The sequence below is a fragment of the Sphaerodactylus townsendi genome, linkage group LG01 (assembly GCF_021028975.2).
Source record: "Sphaerodactylus townsendi isolate TG3544 linkage group LG01, MPM_Stown_v2.3, whole genome shotgun sequence".
NCBI classification, from domain to species: domain Eukaryota; kingdom Metazoa; phylum Chordata; class Lepidosauria; order Squamata; family Sphaerodactylidae; genus Sphaerodactylus; species Sphaerodactylus townsendi.
In genome coordinates, this window is record NC_059425.1 from 174,955,252 (window position 1) to 174,973,187 (window position 17,936).

The 17,936-nt window shown below is 46.1% G+C and overlaps 1 protein-coding gene across 1 annotated transcript; it reads left to right on the forward strand.

Annotated features, from left to right (window-relative positions):
* The first annotated feature begins 1,498 nt into the window (after positions 1 to 1,498).
* On the forward strand, positions 1,499 to 13,986 carry BMP2 (bone morphogenetic protein 2). The gene is made up of 3 exons (XM_048500297.1): positions 1,499 to 2,248; positions 5,034 to 5,389; positions 12,239 to 13,986. Exons 2-3 carry the CDS (start codon positions 5,044 to 5,046, stop codon positions 13,081 to 13,083), a joined length of 1,191 nt encoding a protein of 396 aa, XP_048356254.1. The 5' UTR covers positions 1,499 to 2,248; positions 5,034 to 5,043; the 3' UTR covers positions 13,084 to 13,986.
* The last annotated feature ends 3,950 nt before the right edge of the window (positions 13,987 to 17,936 follow it).

Consider the following 17,936-nt stretch of genomic DNA (forward strand, 5'->3'; position numbering starts at 1 on the left):
CTGCTTTCCTCCCAAATGGGAGACCCAAAGCAGCTTATGACACTGTTCCCCACCCACTTCATCTTCACAACAACCACCCTGCGAGGTTGATTAGGCGGCGAGCGCGACCAAGGTCACCCAACAGTGGGAATTCACACTCGGCACTTCCCAACTCTAGTCTCACACGCTTGCCCAGTCTGACCATCCTCACAAAGTTTTCAAGACAATACAGCAGGATGACCCCATGTATCAGCTCCTTGGACAAAGCAGAAAGACGTGATAAAACGCAAAATGGGGGGGGGGGCTTTGAAGCTAAAAGACACTGGAGGGGGGGTGGATCACATTCCTCATTCTGGGGTCTTCTGAATAAGAAGTCTGGGGGGCAATATTTAGGATCATGCTAACTCTGTGTTGAATATAGCTGGTGCACAGGTGAATTCCATCCTTTTATTGCTCTGGGATTCTTTCCAAGCACACCTAGGAGTCCCTTCCCCCCACCCTCCTAACCTTCACACCTCTCAAGTCAGCAAACAATTCAGTCCTACTGCAGCAAGCTAATCCGATTGGCAAAGCCAAACGCTGCGAATTACTTTCCCTTACGGACCAAGGTCTCTATAATGGGTCATTCTTCATGATCTCTCTGGTCTGAATTTCCTTCTTGCCTCTTCCTCGGAGGGGAAACCCCTGCACTCCTCCCCCTCGATCGGAGAAGGGAACAAATAGCCTTTCAGAACCACCCCCTTCCCTCCCTATTGCCTGGGGAAGCCCTCGGAGAAAGACCCTGAGGCACCTATGCAGCACCGCCACCGTGGGCGCACCCAAGTTGGACTGGACAGTAAATTCTTCCGGACAGATTGCCTAGTGGTGGGATGGAAAGAAGAACAGGGGAAAGGAGGGGGGGGGGGGTCTGTGGAACTCCGAAGGGTTAACTGAACCCCGAGCCACGTCCGCTCTAAACTTTGTTCCCAAATGGTTACACACACACACACACACACACACACACACACACACACACACACACACACACACACTTTCCACAATGTCAAAACTGACAATTTTATTTGAGCCTGCCCGAGGGGGGGGGGGGGAATGATCGCCGCGCCGCGTCTTCCTCTGCCCTCGCCTAGCCCCCTCTCGAAGAAGCGATGCCCTCTTGACAACGGCGCCCACCCTTTCAATATACCTGCTCTGCGGCCGCTGCAAATGATATTAGGGATCGCAAATGACAGTAGGGATCGCCGCTTGCGAGATGACTTTTAAACGAGAAAAAAAAAAGGAAAGAAGTTGTCGAGGGAGGGCTGGAGCTTTGGCACCAAGCCTCGGCTCCTCCTCCTCCTCCTCGCTCTCCCCCCCCCCCCCCCCGGCCAGCGTTACTGATCCTAATCCGGAAAGTTTAAGGGAGAGAAAAGATGAGGAGCGCGCGCTAAATACCCCTCGGGAGGCTGGCTTGCGGGAGGAGGAGGAGGAAAGGGGGGGCGGAGGCGAAAGGGGGCGGCGTTCCCTTTAAAAGCCGCCCCGCCGTGCCTCTTTCCAGCAGCCGCCGCCGCCGCCGCCTCTCGTTGGGCTCCCGGTCCGCAGCCAGGCCGCCGTGCGATTGGCGCGCCCGCCTCGAGCCCCCGGGGTCGTGACATCAGCAGGCGCTCGAGCCACAAAAAGCGCCGCGCGGCGGCAGAAGCAGCAGCAGCAGCACCAGCGCGCGAGCCTCGCACCGCCAGCCTGCCCAGCCAGAAGGGGGCCGCCGCCGCCAGCGGGAAGGGAAGTGCGTGACCCGGGGACGGGGACAGCTGGTCTGGGAGCGCGCCCGCGGATGCTCAGGGCGGTCCCCCTTTGGAGGAGTTACAGCAGCAGCAGCAGCAGCAGCGGAGCCCGGCTGTCGGCGGCGAGGGGCCCCCGGCGGGGCATGCCGGCCCGGCAGAGCAGGACGCCGGGCGCGCGGCGGGCCCACCTGGGTGGCGGCTGCGGGCGGCGCCCTTCCAGCCCGCAGTGAGTGAGATGCGGGGGCCAGCGGGCCACGGGCACAGCGCAGCAGCAGCACCGCCGCCGCTTCCTCGTCCGCCTGGCGCGCAGGGTGAGGAGGAGCCCTGGAGAGCCTCAGTGGCCGGGATGGTGCCTTCGCCGGCCAGCCCCGCGACCTGAGCGGGCCAGAGCGAGCAGAGGACCGCGCCCCGCGACCCCCCGAGGACTGCTGCCGGCCTTCCCCCGACAGGCTGGACGCTCCCGCGGGACGGACGCCTGGCACTACCCGCTCGGCACCGCCTTGATCGGCCAGGCAAGTCCCATGTGCAGGCTGCCTCGATGGCCGTGCCCGAGTGCGCTGCGCTTGCTTCTTAGGCGATCGGCGGGACCCTAAAGGTAGCGGGGGGGGGGGGGTCTCTGCTGAGTTTTACAGTCTCCCTCCTCTTCCTGATCGCCCCTCCCCAGTGGAGCACCCCTGTAATGGTGGGGACTCTACTGAGTTTTACAGGGGCACCCCAGTCTCCCTCCTCCTCCTGGTCCCCCCTCCCCAGGAGGAGGAGCGACGGGGTGCCCGTGTAATACTCAGCAGAGAGCTAAACCTGCCTTGAAGCCCTGGGGTGGGGGTCTCCCCAGCTACCTTCTTCTAATCATAGGCACCTTCCTTCCTTCTCCACTTCCACTTATACTAATGCCCTTTCTTGCTCTCTTCCTCACTTCTAAAAGAGCCCTCCTTAAATCCAGAGGGGGCATCTGGGCGCACTGTAGCATCCCCAACCGGATGGCACGATGCCCACTCAGGAACCAGATACATGAAACCTAGATCTCTTTTTTTTTCTGCCCTGCTGTCCGGTGATAAGATATGGGGCAGCTTCACTCTTATTTTTTATTTTTTGGCTCCAAAGAGGTTTGGGATCCATAGGAATGGCCCTTCACAGACTGTGGTGGGGTCCCCCACTATATGTGGCTTTCGCACCATCCCAACTGTTCCCCCCGCATCCTCTGTGATCATTTTTAAGGGGCGGACAGGCACATTTTGTTTCCTTGCTGCCTGTGAGAAATGCTGCTGTTTCCAGGAGGGTAGCATAGCATGCTCCGCGAGAGGCTGGCCCTACCTGTGAGGCTGAAGTTGCTTTAGCCGGATTTTCCACTTCATATTACAAGCTGGTAGGATTCTCCTCCCCTTTTAATTACGCTGCTGTCGGAATACTACCTCCTAAGTGTGGGAACTCTTTCTCCCTGCCCCCTATGCATCTTCACCTGTGTTTTTCTTCCTTGTTTCCTCTCTCGTGCTTCTGAGCTCAGAGGCCCTTTTCAGCACGGGAGTTTTGTACATTTCTCCTCCCCCCCCTCTTACAGATCAACCCCTCCCCGCTCCTACCACTGAATAAGATATAAACAGTTCCACTGGATCAGTTACTGAAAAAAAAGCCAAAGTAGAGAAGCGGTCTGGCGTTCACTTAGTGGGGAAATGAGAGCATTGACAAATGTGCTTTAAAGCATTTGGGGGGGAACCCCTGCAGTTAAAAGTGAGGCACTCCAAAAGCTGGGTCAGGCTTCACACTTAACTAAGGAAGCGTATTCTGGTAGGGTAGCCCCTTGTATGGGGGCAGTGGTGGTGGTGGGGGGGGGGGGGAAAGCTGTCTTTGCTTCTGTAAACAAGATTTGGGGGTAGAGGAGACCTGCCCGTAACAATGAAGATCTAGCCGGGTTAGCCATCTCTTAACTAGCCTAGCGTCCCACGTGATGCTCCTGTTTATACTGGATCAGAAACAAATGGTTGAAATGAAAAGCAGGCCGGCCGGGAAGGCTCTTCTTAATCTGTGTATGCTGAGTGGCCAGAAGACTCAAGAGAGAGACTCTGCCCGCTTCTCACTCTTAAGACCAAAAGCAGTCCTGGTCTGCCACCCGGCCTGCAGTTACTTGAAGCATGCCTAACTCTGCTGGATTATCGCTTGACGATAACCACCTATCTTTGACTTGGCAATCGCCCACTAGCTCTTCCTTGAGAAAGGCAGACTATGAAAGAAGGAAATAAAAATGTATTTTTAAAAGGATGTTTCAGAGCCCTGAAGGGAATCGGATTACAAAACTTGCTTTATGACCAAGAGTGAAAGATGTTTGTGTGTAGTCCAAAAAAGGTACCTGTCCCACTTGCACACTCTGCCTCCTGTAACTGCTTGTCATACATCTCCCTCCCACTCTTTTCTCCGCCCATCATCCCCCTAATTTCCACAGCAGCCCTTCTTTCTCCTCTGATAGCAAGGCATAGCAACATTCTCTCCTTACAACAAGCCAGCAAACATCTTTAAGATGCCACTCCTGCTCCCAGAATCCACCGTTCCCTTGTTCCCAGCCTGCATTTGGGGGATTCTTCTCCTCTTAATGAAGAACTGTACTTGAAATGAGCTGGGAGCGACAGGTCACCGGTGCAGTTATACCCCTCAATAGATTGTGGAACCAGCTGTGGTATTGTTTTGCTGCAAGGGGCGACTCAAAGGAGACAGACACCACAGTTTAAAGTGTCTGTGGCATTTCTACCCAGCACCCTTTCTTCAGAGTTCAGAGCAGTGTTTTTAAGTGAGCCACCAAATCTGGTTCGTAGATCGCCTGGCAGGGGCAGAATATTTTGTGTGTTTGTCTCTCTGGACATTGCAGTTCCGGGGGGATCGTATTTTGACACTGATTTCAAAATTTTGCACCAAGGAAGGGGAGGGAGTTCAGCGTTACTTGGGGCCATCTTCCTAAACATGCTACTTAAGGGGATGCATCAATGGGGCTGCTTTTGCTTGGTCTACACCTGTGTTTTCAACCGCAGAAGTTTCCTTTGCCATTCACTTTTTAGCAACCATTGCCTACCCGCACACTCTTTATAACTTGTTGCTGTCTATCCCAGATACGACAGCCATGTGAAAAAGATGTCAGGGTTGTCTTTCATAATGGTGACTTTTGGGAGAAGGGGGGGTTGGAAAAGCACCACTTCGGGTATCTCAGCCTGCAAAGTCTTGTACATTAGCTATGAACGAGAGATATCTGTCTATCTTCCCTGCACCATTTTGCCCCAACCCTTCTCATCTATTGATCTTGCCCTTGCATTACAGGTTACTGACCATGGTTGCCGGGACCCATTCTCTACTAGCACTGCTGCTTTATCAGGTGTTGCTGGGTGGCTCGGCCAGCCTCATCCCAGAGGTGGGCGACCGGAGAAGGTTCAGTGGCGATTTGATCCGGGCTGCTCCGCTGCAACTCTCGGAAGGGATCCTGCGTGAATTTGAGCTGCGCCTGCTCAATATGTTTGGTCTTAAGCGGCGGCCCACACCGAGCAAGAACGCCATCATCCCTCCCTATATGTTGGGCCTCTACCACCTGCACACCAGCCAGAAGCCAAGCCCCATGGACTATAACCTGGAGAGAGCTACCAGCAGGGCCAACACCGTCCGAAGCTTCCACCATGAAGGTAAGGAGGAACAGCGTCTGCTATGGCTTTCCCCACCCAAGCTTGGATGGAAGTCAACATAGCAATCTGAATTCAAGGGTTTTGCCAAGATGTTTTCACACCTGCGGATTTACTCATTTGGCTATTCACTGATGCAGCACTTTCTAGCTAAATATTTGTGCATTTCTCATTACACAATCTGTGTCACTTCTGGTTGCTTGGCTGATACGTGGGCGCCCCATTGTAGGGGGAATCTTATCGGTTTTGTTGACAAAATAAAAAGGTTCTTACATCACTCAGAAGCTAACGCCCCAAATCCACCCACGTTGACTTGGAACTGTTTAAGAGTCTTTCCAATCTGTAAGCTTTTGATGTGAAGCAGTATTTTGAATGGGAAACTTTCAATCAAATTGCCTAAGATAATATCTGAGGTGGCGGAGTCATGGGTGAAAATGGAAGTTGGCTCTGAAATGAAATCAAACTGTTGGCACAGACCCATGAAATCTTATGATTATAAATCATGAGAAATCTTGGCAAACAGTAAATATTGCAAGAACTATGAAATTCAGTGAACCCTTTAACCAGGCTTTGAGTCATGGTGAGAACAGGAAAAGGGTCAAAAGTATGATTGTAGCTTATGACCTTGACAGCTAACAATAACCCCAATCAGTTCAAAAACCTGAATTTTAACAACCATCACAGAAGTAACTCCTTTTATGAAATTTTGGCTTGACACTTAAATGGAAGCAGATGAAAAAAATCTACTTTCCCTGAGTCTGCATTACTGTGCGTTCCATTGTACCACATTGTGGGTGGTCACATTTGCCTCCACAGGTGTATGTGATCTTTTTTTTTTTTGCTCTAGGTGTTAAGTGTATAGCTTTTTATGAAACACCTTTGATGCAAAAATGGGGAAGGGCAAAAGGGAAGTCACGTCACCTCTGCTTAATAGCTAGTAATTTTAGTTTTAATATAGTCAATTTTCATTAAAACTTTTATTTTTTTAAAAAAATAGTATATTTTTAAAATCCTTGAATGCACACCGTGTGTATACATTGTTTTGAAGTCACCTGGATTGCTTCTCAGCAAGAGAAGGGAGATTTAAAAAAAATGCACAGGTTGGCATTCCATAAAAAAAATTGAGTTCTCACTAATAATTTCCTCTTTTTAAAAAAAAAAAAGGCTAAGTTCCAAGAAAAGTCTCTAATTTACAGTTGACTATAGGGTCACTTGGAAGGTTTTCTAATCCCTATCTAATCCCCGTGAGAGATCAATTTAACAATCAATTGTATTGTTTCCACCATGACTCTGTCTTCTGTTTATATCTAGCTTTAGCATAGCGTTAAGGTAAGCCCTTCAGAAAGGAAGGCTGATAAGTTTTTGGGAGCAGCTGTCCATTGGATTTCATGTGCACCTGGGGTTTTAGGTCACCCAGATTAAAAGCCACAGGCAAATATGTACTTAACCAACAGTGAGCAGCACGCTGTTCGGAACCACTGCAGCTGCTTCTCCTTGTCCTTTGGAACAAGGCCGTTTCCCTAAATTCACAGCATTTTGCCTGAAATTTCATGAAACGCTCCTATCAAAGCTCCTTAAACTTGAACAAACTTGCCCAAGGTGATCTTTACATTGCAAACGCTTTCGGTTGCTTGGGCTCTCAGTCGGAGCTAATCATCAAAAGTTTCTCCATTGTCACTAAGCCAGTGATGGCGAACCTTTTCGAGACCAAGTGCCCAAATTGCAACCTCAAACCCACTTATTTATCGCAAAGTGCCAACACGGCAATTTAACCTGAATACTGAGGTTTTACTTTAGAAAAAACGGTTGGCTCCGAGGCATGCGTTACTCAGGAGTAAGCTTGGTGGTAGTCAGTGGCTTTCCTTTGAAGCAACCATGCAGCTCTTCCAATGGGTGAATCACGACACTAGGAGGGTTTACTCAGAAGCAAGCCCCATTGCCAGCAACAGAGCTTACTCCCAGGTAAAGGATCATGCTTTAGTTCTTCGCATGAAAATCAGTGGGGTTTAACAGCGCTTAACAGGATTACCTATACTGCTTCCCCAAAACTAGGTCTTAGGTTTAATGCTAATAATCGAGCCCAGCGGCCCAGGCCAGCCTAGATGGTGGGGAGGGCACTCTGTTTGTGCGTGCCCACAGAGAGGGCTCTGAGTGCCACCTCTGGCACCCGTGCCATAGGTTCGCCACCACTTCACTAAGCCATTCTCCTTTCCTCTGAGAGTATTACTAAGCCCAGCATTGCTACGCATTGCAAAGGGAAACTTCTGCAGTTGCAAATACAGGTGTAAGTCAAGTGAAGTTGTTCTGAAACCACAGGCCTTTGCAGATGACAGGAGCAGGTTCTGGGTAATACCGTTAACCATTAGTATACATATATATATCCATTCCTTGATCTGTTTATATTCCATACACAGCTACTTTCAATAAAAGTAGGATTCCAGGATTTCAGACTTCTAGCCTTGGTGTTTTCATTAATGGTACATTTGTAGGCTTATTGTAAACGGTGTGTATTATTGATATTGTATTGTGTGTTGTGTGTGTGTTATTGTGTGTGTGTGTGTGTGTGTGTTGGGGCGGGGGAGATACAAACTATAGGATAAAAGCTAGGAACAAGAAAAAAAGATATGCATTTTGGTTTCTTTGTTTAATTAAGCTGATGTTGAAGCGACAGTCTGAACAGTGATTATGCTAACTAATAGCAAGTCTTAATGAGGCAAGAGATTAATGGTGTAATTGAATCTTGTACTGTGGTTTAGGCTGTTTTGTGTATAAATAGGAAAGTAAGGAACAAGAGAACACACCACACATAGTTCATTTGTGCCAAAACACCTCTTAACATACATTTGCAGGGCTGAGGGCTGTTAAGTATTTCCATTGGCTTAAGTACGGCAGTCATGGTGCAATCCTCTGCAGAGGTAATGCAGCCCAAGCCCTGTTGAAATCAGTGGGGTTTAGACTGGAGTAGCTCTGCATAGGACTGCCCTGTCAGTCATTGCAATGCCAACAAAAGAACTCCTTCATGTTCCATTATGGTGGATTTTATTTTTTGTCTAAACTCCTCGTAATCGTTAGAATTAAACTCTTTTAAGGAATACCTTCAACGTCTTGTTCTGCCAAAGCGCGAGTCCTAAAGCAGGGGTGGTCAACCTATGGTGCTCTAGATGACCATGGACTACAATTCCCATCAGCCCCTGCCAGCATGGCCAATTAGGATTTGTAGTCCCATGTATATGGGAATTGTAGTCCATGAACATCTGGAGCACCATAGGTTGGCCACCCCTGTCCTACAGTGTCCAAAGACCCCTTTGAGCTGTGGCTTCATAACTCCCCCTTTGGCCACCCTGGGTTGAACCCGAGATTCTTGAAACTGTGCCCTTAAAAAAGCAGCTTCAACAGAAAGTTACAGGTTGACTGACAGCTTGTCACAACTAGGATTTAAGCTGTGTGTTATATTTTGGATGCCTTTCCTACAAGGAACTAAAGGTGGTGTGTGTTAAGGACTGTGCTCTCAATGTATCTATATGAGAGGTTTGACTGAAAACAAATGAGCTTCAATGGATTTGAATTCAGGGCTCTGGAGTGAAACTGCAGTGATGTATGCATTGGTTGTTCAGTGTGAACTTTAAACATAGGGTCTAGCTAGCTAATCAGAAATATCCAGAGGAACCCCTGCTTTTCTCCTCAGTGGGGGCCCAAAGCAGCGTACCACATCCTCTCTTCTTCCATTTTTCATCACAATCACTACTCAGTGAAGTAGGCTAGGATGAAAGACAGGAAGTGACTGGGCCCAGGTTACCCAGTAAGGTTTCACAGCAGAGTGGGAATTCAAACCTGGGTTGCCCAGATTCTAGTCTGACACTAAACGCTGTGGCAGGATGGCTCTCAAATACTAACTTGTTGGCTGTTGAGGGCAGAAATGGCAACGTGGTTTGTCACTGTTTTAAGGTATTGTCTGAGCTTTTGTACAATTGTGCCTTTAAGCATGTTACACCACTCAATGTTGCATAAAACCACCACACTTGCATCCCTACAGCTTATTTATCTGGAGTAAGACTCTCAACTGACCCCAAGTTTGAACATGGTGCAAAAGGAAGCACATGTTTTTAAAACACCAACGTAGCCCGGGTTTCATGCAGCCACAGTTATGGGAATTGGCACTGTTAATATTAGCAGAAGTCACTGGGGCAGCTGCAGACATTGTGCCAATGGCTTGGGTGGCACCACAGTGGTACAGAAAGTGTCAGGTAGAGTAAAGCAGAACAGGAATATTGATGAGCAGCGGAAAAGGCATCTCTCTGTTTCTGTACTGGGTATGAAGGGGGAAATATCTATTTTAAAAGTTTGTCAACAACAACACTTTCTAAAAAGTTCCCTTATTTAGATTTAAATGATTATTGCTGCCACATTGCCATCTATATCATGATATCAAACTTGGGGTTTTTAAGCATACTGCGTTTTAAGAGCTGTTGCCAAGGCCAGGGGACATGCAAGGAAAAACAATACCTAGGAATGGAGAGGGCTGACCTCAGGAGGGGGGAACTGGGTTCAGACCAGCACTCTAAAGAGGTGTAGGAGTTTGAGGTGGCTGGAAATCATGGGAAAGGATGCAGATGAAAGGATATAGTGATAAAAAAATGCAACTCTGAACGTGCCCTTTGTCGGATGATTTTTTCAAAGGACACTTCCAGACTTATTGAGCGAAGGGTAGCTCAACATATGCAGGTATGCAAGTTTTTTGGGGGGGGGAGGGGAAATGTGAATACAGAAGTGAAACACACTGAATTTTGAAATAAGCTGATCACAAGCAGGCTCTCCTGCCAGGGTTTGCGAACTGCCACTGGGCCTGGCCTCCCTTTAATGCTACTTAATTATTACGCACTTAAATGTAAGTTCCTCTTTAGATTGACATGATAGAATGATGGAGAGCCAGGAAATTAGGCATCCTTCAGACACAGGAGGACCAGGAGAAGTGTGAATTGCGGCTGGCTTTTGCAAAGTGACACCAGTAGTAACTGTTATGGCTGTAATCCTAAACACCGGTAGTAACTGTTATGGCTGTAATCTTAAACTCATTCTCTTGGCATCTCAGTAAAACCCATGAGGCTTCAAGATAAATACACTAGCAAGTAGCCGCTGGGGCGGTTCTGTTTATTCGTTTATAGTGTGCCTAAATTTACCCACAGTTGCTAGATTTAATGCATGCACCTTACACATATCATGTGGGCTAGTTTGAAAGTGTGAGGTTTGCTAGCCATATTTTTCATATTCAGCCTAGCTGACGAAACAGCCCTATTAGAAGTTAAGTCCATGGAAATCAGTAAGCTTAGACAGTAATGACACTGCATTGATTTGCACTGCTAGAGATTTTGGTTAAATATGGTTTTACATAGGCAGCCCTTGAAATACATTGTGGGGAGATACCTTATTTTCCTGGTGGTATGGTAGGTCTTTTTAAAATTTGTACTTGTTTATAGGTTTATCCCAAAAGAATAATATTAAGTTTGGCAATAACTAGACACAGGCTCCCAATATCTTGTGGCTTTATGGATTTACATAAATTAAGTTGGATTAGTAAATTCTCAGTTTCATTCAAAACTCACAAGCATACAGACAGCATGCTGCAAACGGCTGAGGATTTGAGCTAAATTAACCCCCAATTCAAATCTCAATTCGGTCACAAGCTCAACGAGTGACCTTAGGCAAGCCCCACCCCCAGGCAAATAATCTGGGCCAACTTTTTTGTTGGAAGGATGTCGTGGTTAATATGGGTGATGTCTACAGAACACGCAGAACTGCTAGATAAACAAGTTGTTGAAATTTTATATTTCTGGAAGAGCGAAGGAGTAGGCACAGCTCAGAAAGCATCCTGCAGGCTACAGCCAGCCATTAGGCATGATAGATTTGCCAGATGCAAGTCTAATTCTGACTGTCCAATTCAGCCTGTGTACTGTTCTTCTTCACCATGTCTGCAGGGGTGGCTTACATCCAAAGGTACAACCAGTGGTGGGATTCAGCCGGTTCACACCACTTCGGCAGAACCGGTTGTTAAAATGGTGCTTGTAAACAACCAGTTGTTAAATTATTTGAATTCTACCACTGGGTATAACCCACAGGTTTCAAATGAACCCCAAACCCCACTCAGAACGACATTATGCTTAGGGTCCTCTCGAGTAAAACGACAGAGCACTCTTTGCACAAAGGAGTGTGTAATTAAAATACACGGGCTTTGATCTGCCACAAATCACTAATAGCACAGGAACGGCATCACGGAATTGCAGATGTGTAGCAAGGAGGGGAAAATCTGTACAAATCATCCCTTTCCTGGAACAGGTTTTCCACAGGGTCTAAGCGATTATTTTGGATAGGGAGTTCAAAAATTGTGGAACCTGTCAATCATGAAACTTCTGGAAGAGGTTTTAAGTGACTAAAGCAATAGCAGAGTGCTTTTTAAAAAAAATTCAAAGAAATGCAATCCCTTTCCTTGATCCTCAGTCACTTTTTAATTATTCTCAATGGGCCCCTGCTAACCAGTGTTCGTTTTTTTTTTCTTTAATGCCCTTGAATTCCACAGCTATGCCTCATATTTCATTATGGCCACCTGGAATTCTCAATGTAGTCAATCAGATCTGAAGACATGACAATGAATGAAGCACATCATGTTTCATACACTAGCTTAAATACCTAAAAAGACAAGATAATCCCTTTTTTGTTGTTGTGGTTGGAATCTTCAAATCCCTAAAGCAAGCATGTGTTGGCTTACGATTGTGTTCATTTGAAAGGCGCCAGTAATTGAATTTTTATTACTTATCTAAGTTACCGTTTGTTCTTTTGCTCTTTCCCCCCCTAAACCAGAAACCCTGGAAGAGCTTCCAGAAAGAAGTGGGAAGACATCCCGTCGTTTCTTCTTTAACTTGACTTCTATCCCGAGTGGGGAGTTTATTACTTCAGCTGAGCTTCAGGTTTTTCGGGAACACCTGGAAGACGCCTTCGAAACCAACAGCAGTTCTTACCACCGTATTAATATTTATGAAATAATCAAACCGGAGAGCGAGGCCTCCAAAGACCCCGTCACAAGACTTTTGGACACCCGCGTGGTGCACCACAACGCCAGCAAATGGGAAACGTTTGACGTCACGCCCGCTATAATGAGGTGGATTGCACATGGACAGCCTAATCATGGGTTTGTGATAGAAGTGGTCCATTTGGAGAACGAGAGCAGCATCTCCAAGAGACACGTCAGGATCAGCCGGTCTTTGCATCAGGACGATGCCAGCTGGTCTATGGTTAGGCCGCTACTAGTAACCTTTGGACACGACGGGAAGGGGCAGCCTCTCCATAAGCGAGAGAAGCGCCAAGTGAAACACAAACAACGCAAGCGCCTTAAATCCAATTGTAAAAGGCACCCATTATATGTGGACTTCAACGACGTTGGGTGGAATGACTGGATAGTGGCCCCCCCAGGTTACAGTGCCTTCTACTGCCACGGAGAATGCCCCTTTCCCCTGGCAGATCATCTGAACTCCACCAACCACGCCATTGTTCAGACTCTGGTCAATTCAGTGAATTCCAAAATCCCGAAAGCTTGCTGCGTGCCGACAGAACTGAGCGCTATCTCCATGCTCTACCTTGATGAGAACGAGAAAGTGGTACTAAAGAACTATCAAGATATGGTAGTGGAGGGCTGTGGTTGCCGCTAAACGTGGCAGCGGTCGCAGCAGCAAAAATAAAGACAAATGCGAAAGAAAAAAAGTAAACTTGACACTTTAATATTTTCCCAATGAAGACTTTATTTATGTTATGAAATGGAGAATTAAACACAACTATTTTGGAAAAAAAATCTATTTATGTCTACAGAAAAAGTGAGGAAAAAATATTTTAATCAGAGAATTATTCCTTTTAAAAGATTTTTAAACATATTTTAGTTGTACATTTTATATGGGTTTAATCCCTCTTCCCCTTTCCCCCCTCAGCACATGAAGTATAAAGGTCAGATTCTTATTTTGTATTTATTTACTATTATAACCACTTTTTAGAAAAAAAAATAGCTGATTTGTATTTATATGTATAATCAACAAAAAAGCAGAAGAAAAAAATATAGGGTTTGTACATAATTTAAAACAAACAAAACAAAATGGTAGCTGTTTTCAATTGTGTGTATTTAAGTCGAAAAATGTGTACGTGGAAGGAGGGTTACTGTGGCAAAGGGTGCGTGATGCATTTTGCTTTCTGCAGTTCTACTGTTTAAAAGGGTCACAAGTGCAAACCCAATGAAAAGTGGCTAATCCGCCCTGCTGACTCAAGATTATATTGTACAAGTCTCAGGAATGCGGCAGGGTGGGCTGCCCGGTCCATGAGAAACTGGCATCCGCCCGATGGGGAGCATTTGGATAAGAACCAGGCTTTGCTGAGCAAGGAGAAATAACGGCTGTTCCTCAGGAAGGTGTGATGTGACAACCAGCTGGGTTGCTAGAAACTTCTCTTCCCCCCCACCCCCCCACACATATCTACAGAAAAGCAAAATGCTTCTGTCATTCCTCCCGTTTTCAGTAGTCCGTCCATTGTCCTGGCCAAATATTAAATAAAATACCAGATTTCTTTCAGTTTTTTTTTTTAAAAAGCTTATTTTTGTTCGCTTTTCCTAACAGGGCTGAAAACAGATTCTTTTTTCCCCCGCCCCTTTTCCTTGGCTACTTTGCAACAGCAAAACGGTACAGAACTGACATGGATTCTTGCTTCAGGAGTCTTCCAGGGGTGGCTGGCTCAGAGTTTAGAAAGGGGAGACCGGCCTGAGTAACACAGCAGTGTGTACAAACCCTATCCGTTGCTGCCCTGGCAACATTACCCAGATGCGAAGGCGGGAGAGGAATTACTAGATAGAGCACACTCCCTGAAGTAACCTCTCCCCCACATCTGTAAAACCTTTACAGAGATAAAGAAGTTCATGTAGGTTGCAAAAGTTTCAGCAACACCAGAAGAGACTCTTTCTTGCTTTACACAATGATGTCACTCAGAACAGGGCCTAAATGTAGTTACCCACGTTTAACCCCTTAGTTGGTGGGGGGAAGTGCTGTTAAGTCACAGCTGTGGCAATGTTGTAGGGTTTTCAAGGCAAAAGATGTTCAGGGGTGGTTTGCCATTGTGTGCCTGCTTGTGGGCTGACAGCCATGTGGCGTAGTGGTTAAGTGCTTGCACTGCCACTCACGGTCAGGAGTTCGAGCCCTCTGGTTCAGATATCCTGGCAGCTGGCTCATGGTTAACTCAGCCATCCATCCATTCCTTGGATGGATGTACCTAGCACCATGGGGGTGAACCTTTGGCACTCGAGATGTTATGGACTAAAATTCCCATCAGCCCCTGCCAGCATGGCCAATTGGCCATGCTGGCAAGGTCTCATGGGAATTGTAGTCCATAACATCTGGAGTGCCAAAGGTTCGCCACCACTGACTAGCACATAGCTAGGGGGTAAAGAATAGCCGCGGAAAGCATTGGCTAACTCCCCCACAAAAACGGCTTGCCTGTGAAACCACTGCTTGCAGTGGTACCCCAGGATTGGACACGACTGAAGGGGAAACTTTACCTTTTACCTTTTGCGGGCTGAGAGAGTTCTGAGGCAACAGTGACTAGCCCAAAGACACCCAGCAGGCTTCACGTGTAAGAGTGAGGAATTGAATCCAGTTCTTCAGATTAGAGTCAGGCGCTCTAAACCACTACACCCCAGAGTTGGCACTAAGGTATAGTACGTTTTAACATGGAAGTTTCATCTAGACATCATTGCTAATAGTCAGCTAAGTTTTTTGAACATAGTGACAGTTGAACTTTTACATAAATCATGTGTCATATATGTACATATATGCAGCATAATGTACTGTGTGGTTCACATAAGTCATTTCAAAGGTAACAACGCTTCTTATCCAATATGGAGCTCATAAGCCACACACACCCCGGTTAGGCTTGCCTTTGCAGAGTCAGATCATCTGGGCTTGCCTGGACGCCACCCCAAAACCCACTGCACAAATGTATTCATGTGCACATGATAGGCTACATTATGGATATGAATGTGAACAGCAGATTATGAGCGGTGTCCCCATATTTTGCTATGTATGAGCTTACAGGAATGGCTATTGTGATACTTGCATAAGTAGATGTGCCAGGTACCATATGGTATTTACTTAGCATAAAAACTTCAGTCCCATGGCCTGAACCTGGTATTTACTTAGATTAAAATGGCCTGAAACCAGAGATGTGCAAGCAGAAACATAAACAGACTTAGCGAAGATCCATATGTGCACAATCTTGTGCAATGCCTGGTTGTGTTCTAGTGCCCAGAAAGTAGTTGCACCACATCTTGTGCAAGCAGAAATGCAAGTGGGGATAAAATAAGGTTGACATAGAGCAAGTGGCTATGGCAAGTCTTTTGAGGTCCCATGTGCACAATGTTGCACTGGATCCAACCCTGTGCCTAGGAAATGTCACACGAGCTAACAGCACATTGCCCATAGGATCAGAGACAATGGAACTCGGGCCTAGTTGATGCTAGAATTGAGGACTCAAGCAGGTGTTGAAAGAACATAAGCCACCAGTACGGTATTAATAGAAATATCAGCAACACATGCTGAATCGGATGCAATTTACTCTATGGTCATTCCATTTTCCACTATCCTGAAATTACACTGTTTGGTTTCAGTTGGTTCAGTGACCAAATATGGACCAATTCCATATTTTATGTAAAGTTTACAGTCACTTAAGTTTGGCTTCTCCGAAGTCAGGGACATTATCTATTAATATAAACTTGGATGTCTCTTGATGCCAAAACCCAAATTAGCACATGTTAATGGCTGTTTTATTTTTGGGGCAACATTTCCTCCTTATGAAAAAAAAAGTTCTTAATCTCTAAACCTTCAGGTGAATAAGGATCCCTTTGTTCTAACTGGTTTTGTCAAATATTTTAATATTGAATTTTAAACATTGATGTGACTATTTTAAGGCGAAAGTCCTAGGGCTTGTGTTTTAGTACTGCTTAACTAGAATATAAGGAGAACGATTTTCTACATCGTAATTTATCTGAAATGGTTGTGTTTTCAGCAGATGTACAACAAGAGTATTTTTTAAACATTTGCTCATGGAGATACCATTTTTCCCCTTCACATGTAAAAGTGTTACACTACAGATTGGTTTTCCTTTGTCCTTGTCAGCAAACATCCTCAGTCCCAGCAAATACGACATCAAAACAGACAACCTTTCATGTAACCACTTTTAGGGCTTTATTTTCCACTCCTGATGCATTTTTTGCCTGCTTGGATTGACCATTAACAGGGAATGGTTTCTCTGATACCTCTTCTGAGAACCTGGCTTCCGAATTATCACATTACTGTGAAGTGACTATTAAGAAAAAAATTGTGATGAGGTAATTTGTGATAAGGTAATAAAATCACCATCTGGGCTGGGCCTGTAGTAGGAGCACTGAGGCAAATAACCTCAGCGTTCAGTTTGGACCAAGACATATATCACTCTGAATAGAAAATAAGTCCATATTGCAGTTCATTGCATCTGTCCACAGAATGTCCCAAATTCTGTATGGCTCGGCAGACTCGTTAAGGTATAGGGAGAAAAACAACAAGAGAAGAGTTTTGTGTGGGGAAAAGTTAGCTAAGGCTAACGGGAGATCTGCAAATCCCTACCTTGGACTGTATAGTAAGATGGTGGAAAGAGTGAGGTAAAAGCTGTTGATGGCAAACTGAATGATTTCAGACAGCTTTTGAAGTGGACTTTACATATTTGTGTCATTGCACTCCCAGGTTTTCCAGTTTACTTAATGGAATTCATAAAGTTTATTACAAGCACGAAAGACACAGCTAGCTAGTCCGTCACTGAGAGCCAGTGTAGCATAGTAGTAGAGAAATCAGTACTGTGGGTAGAGAGTTAGTATTGTCTCTTTCCCATAAAGATGACAAAAAGCGTCTTATGTTGTTCTCCTGTCCTCTGCTCAGTCCTCACAAAAAGCCTTGTGAGGTACGTCAGGCTGAGTTATGTCACTCAACAAGCTGCCATAGCAGAGTAAAGACTTGAACCTCTGAAGATCCTCTGAAGGTGCCAGCCACAGATGCAGGTGAAACGGATCCTCTGAAGATGCCAGCCACAGATGCAGGCGAAACGTCAGGAGAGAATGCTGCTAGAACACGGCCATACAGCCCGGAAACCACACAGCACCCACTTGAACCTCGTTCTCTCAGATCCTAGTCTAGCACTCTGAACATCATATTCGTTTATACTCTGTTTCACATAAAGATGTTAATAGATTGTATATTCCTCCACCACAGAACGAAGAATTCTTTATTGTAGAATGCTCCACCTGGGTCCTACCTAGCCCTCCCTCCCCCCCCCCCCCAATCCATTTGAAAGTAAAAATACATTTTGGCATAAATGCTCTTGGATCAAAGTACCACATTTAAAACTGCACGAAGTGATAGTTTTGACAAAGGCAGTACGTAAAAATGAATGATAATTCTCATATTCGTTTGAGACTATATTCTAATGCGGAAGCATGCCATTT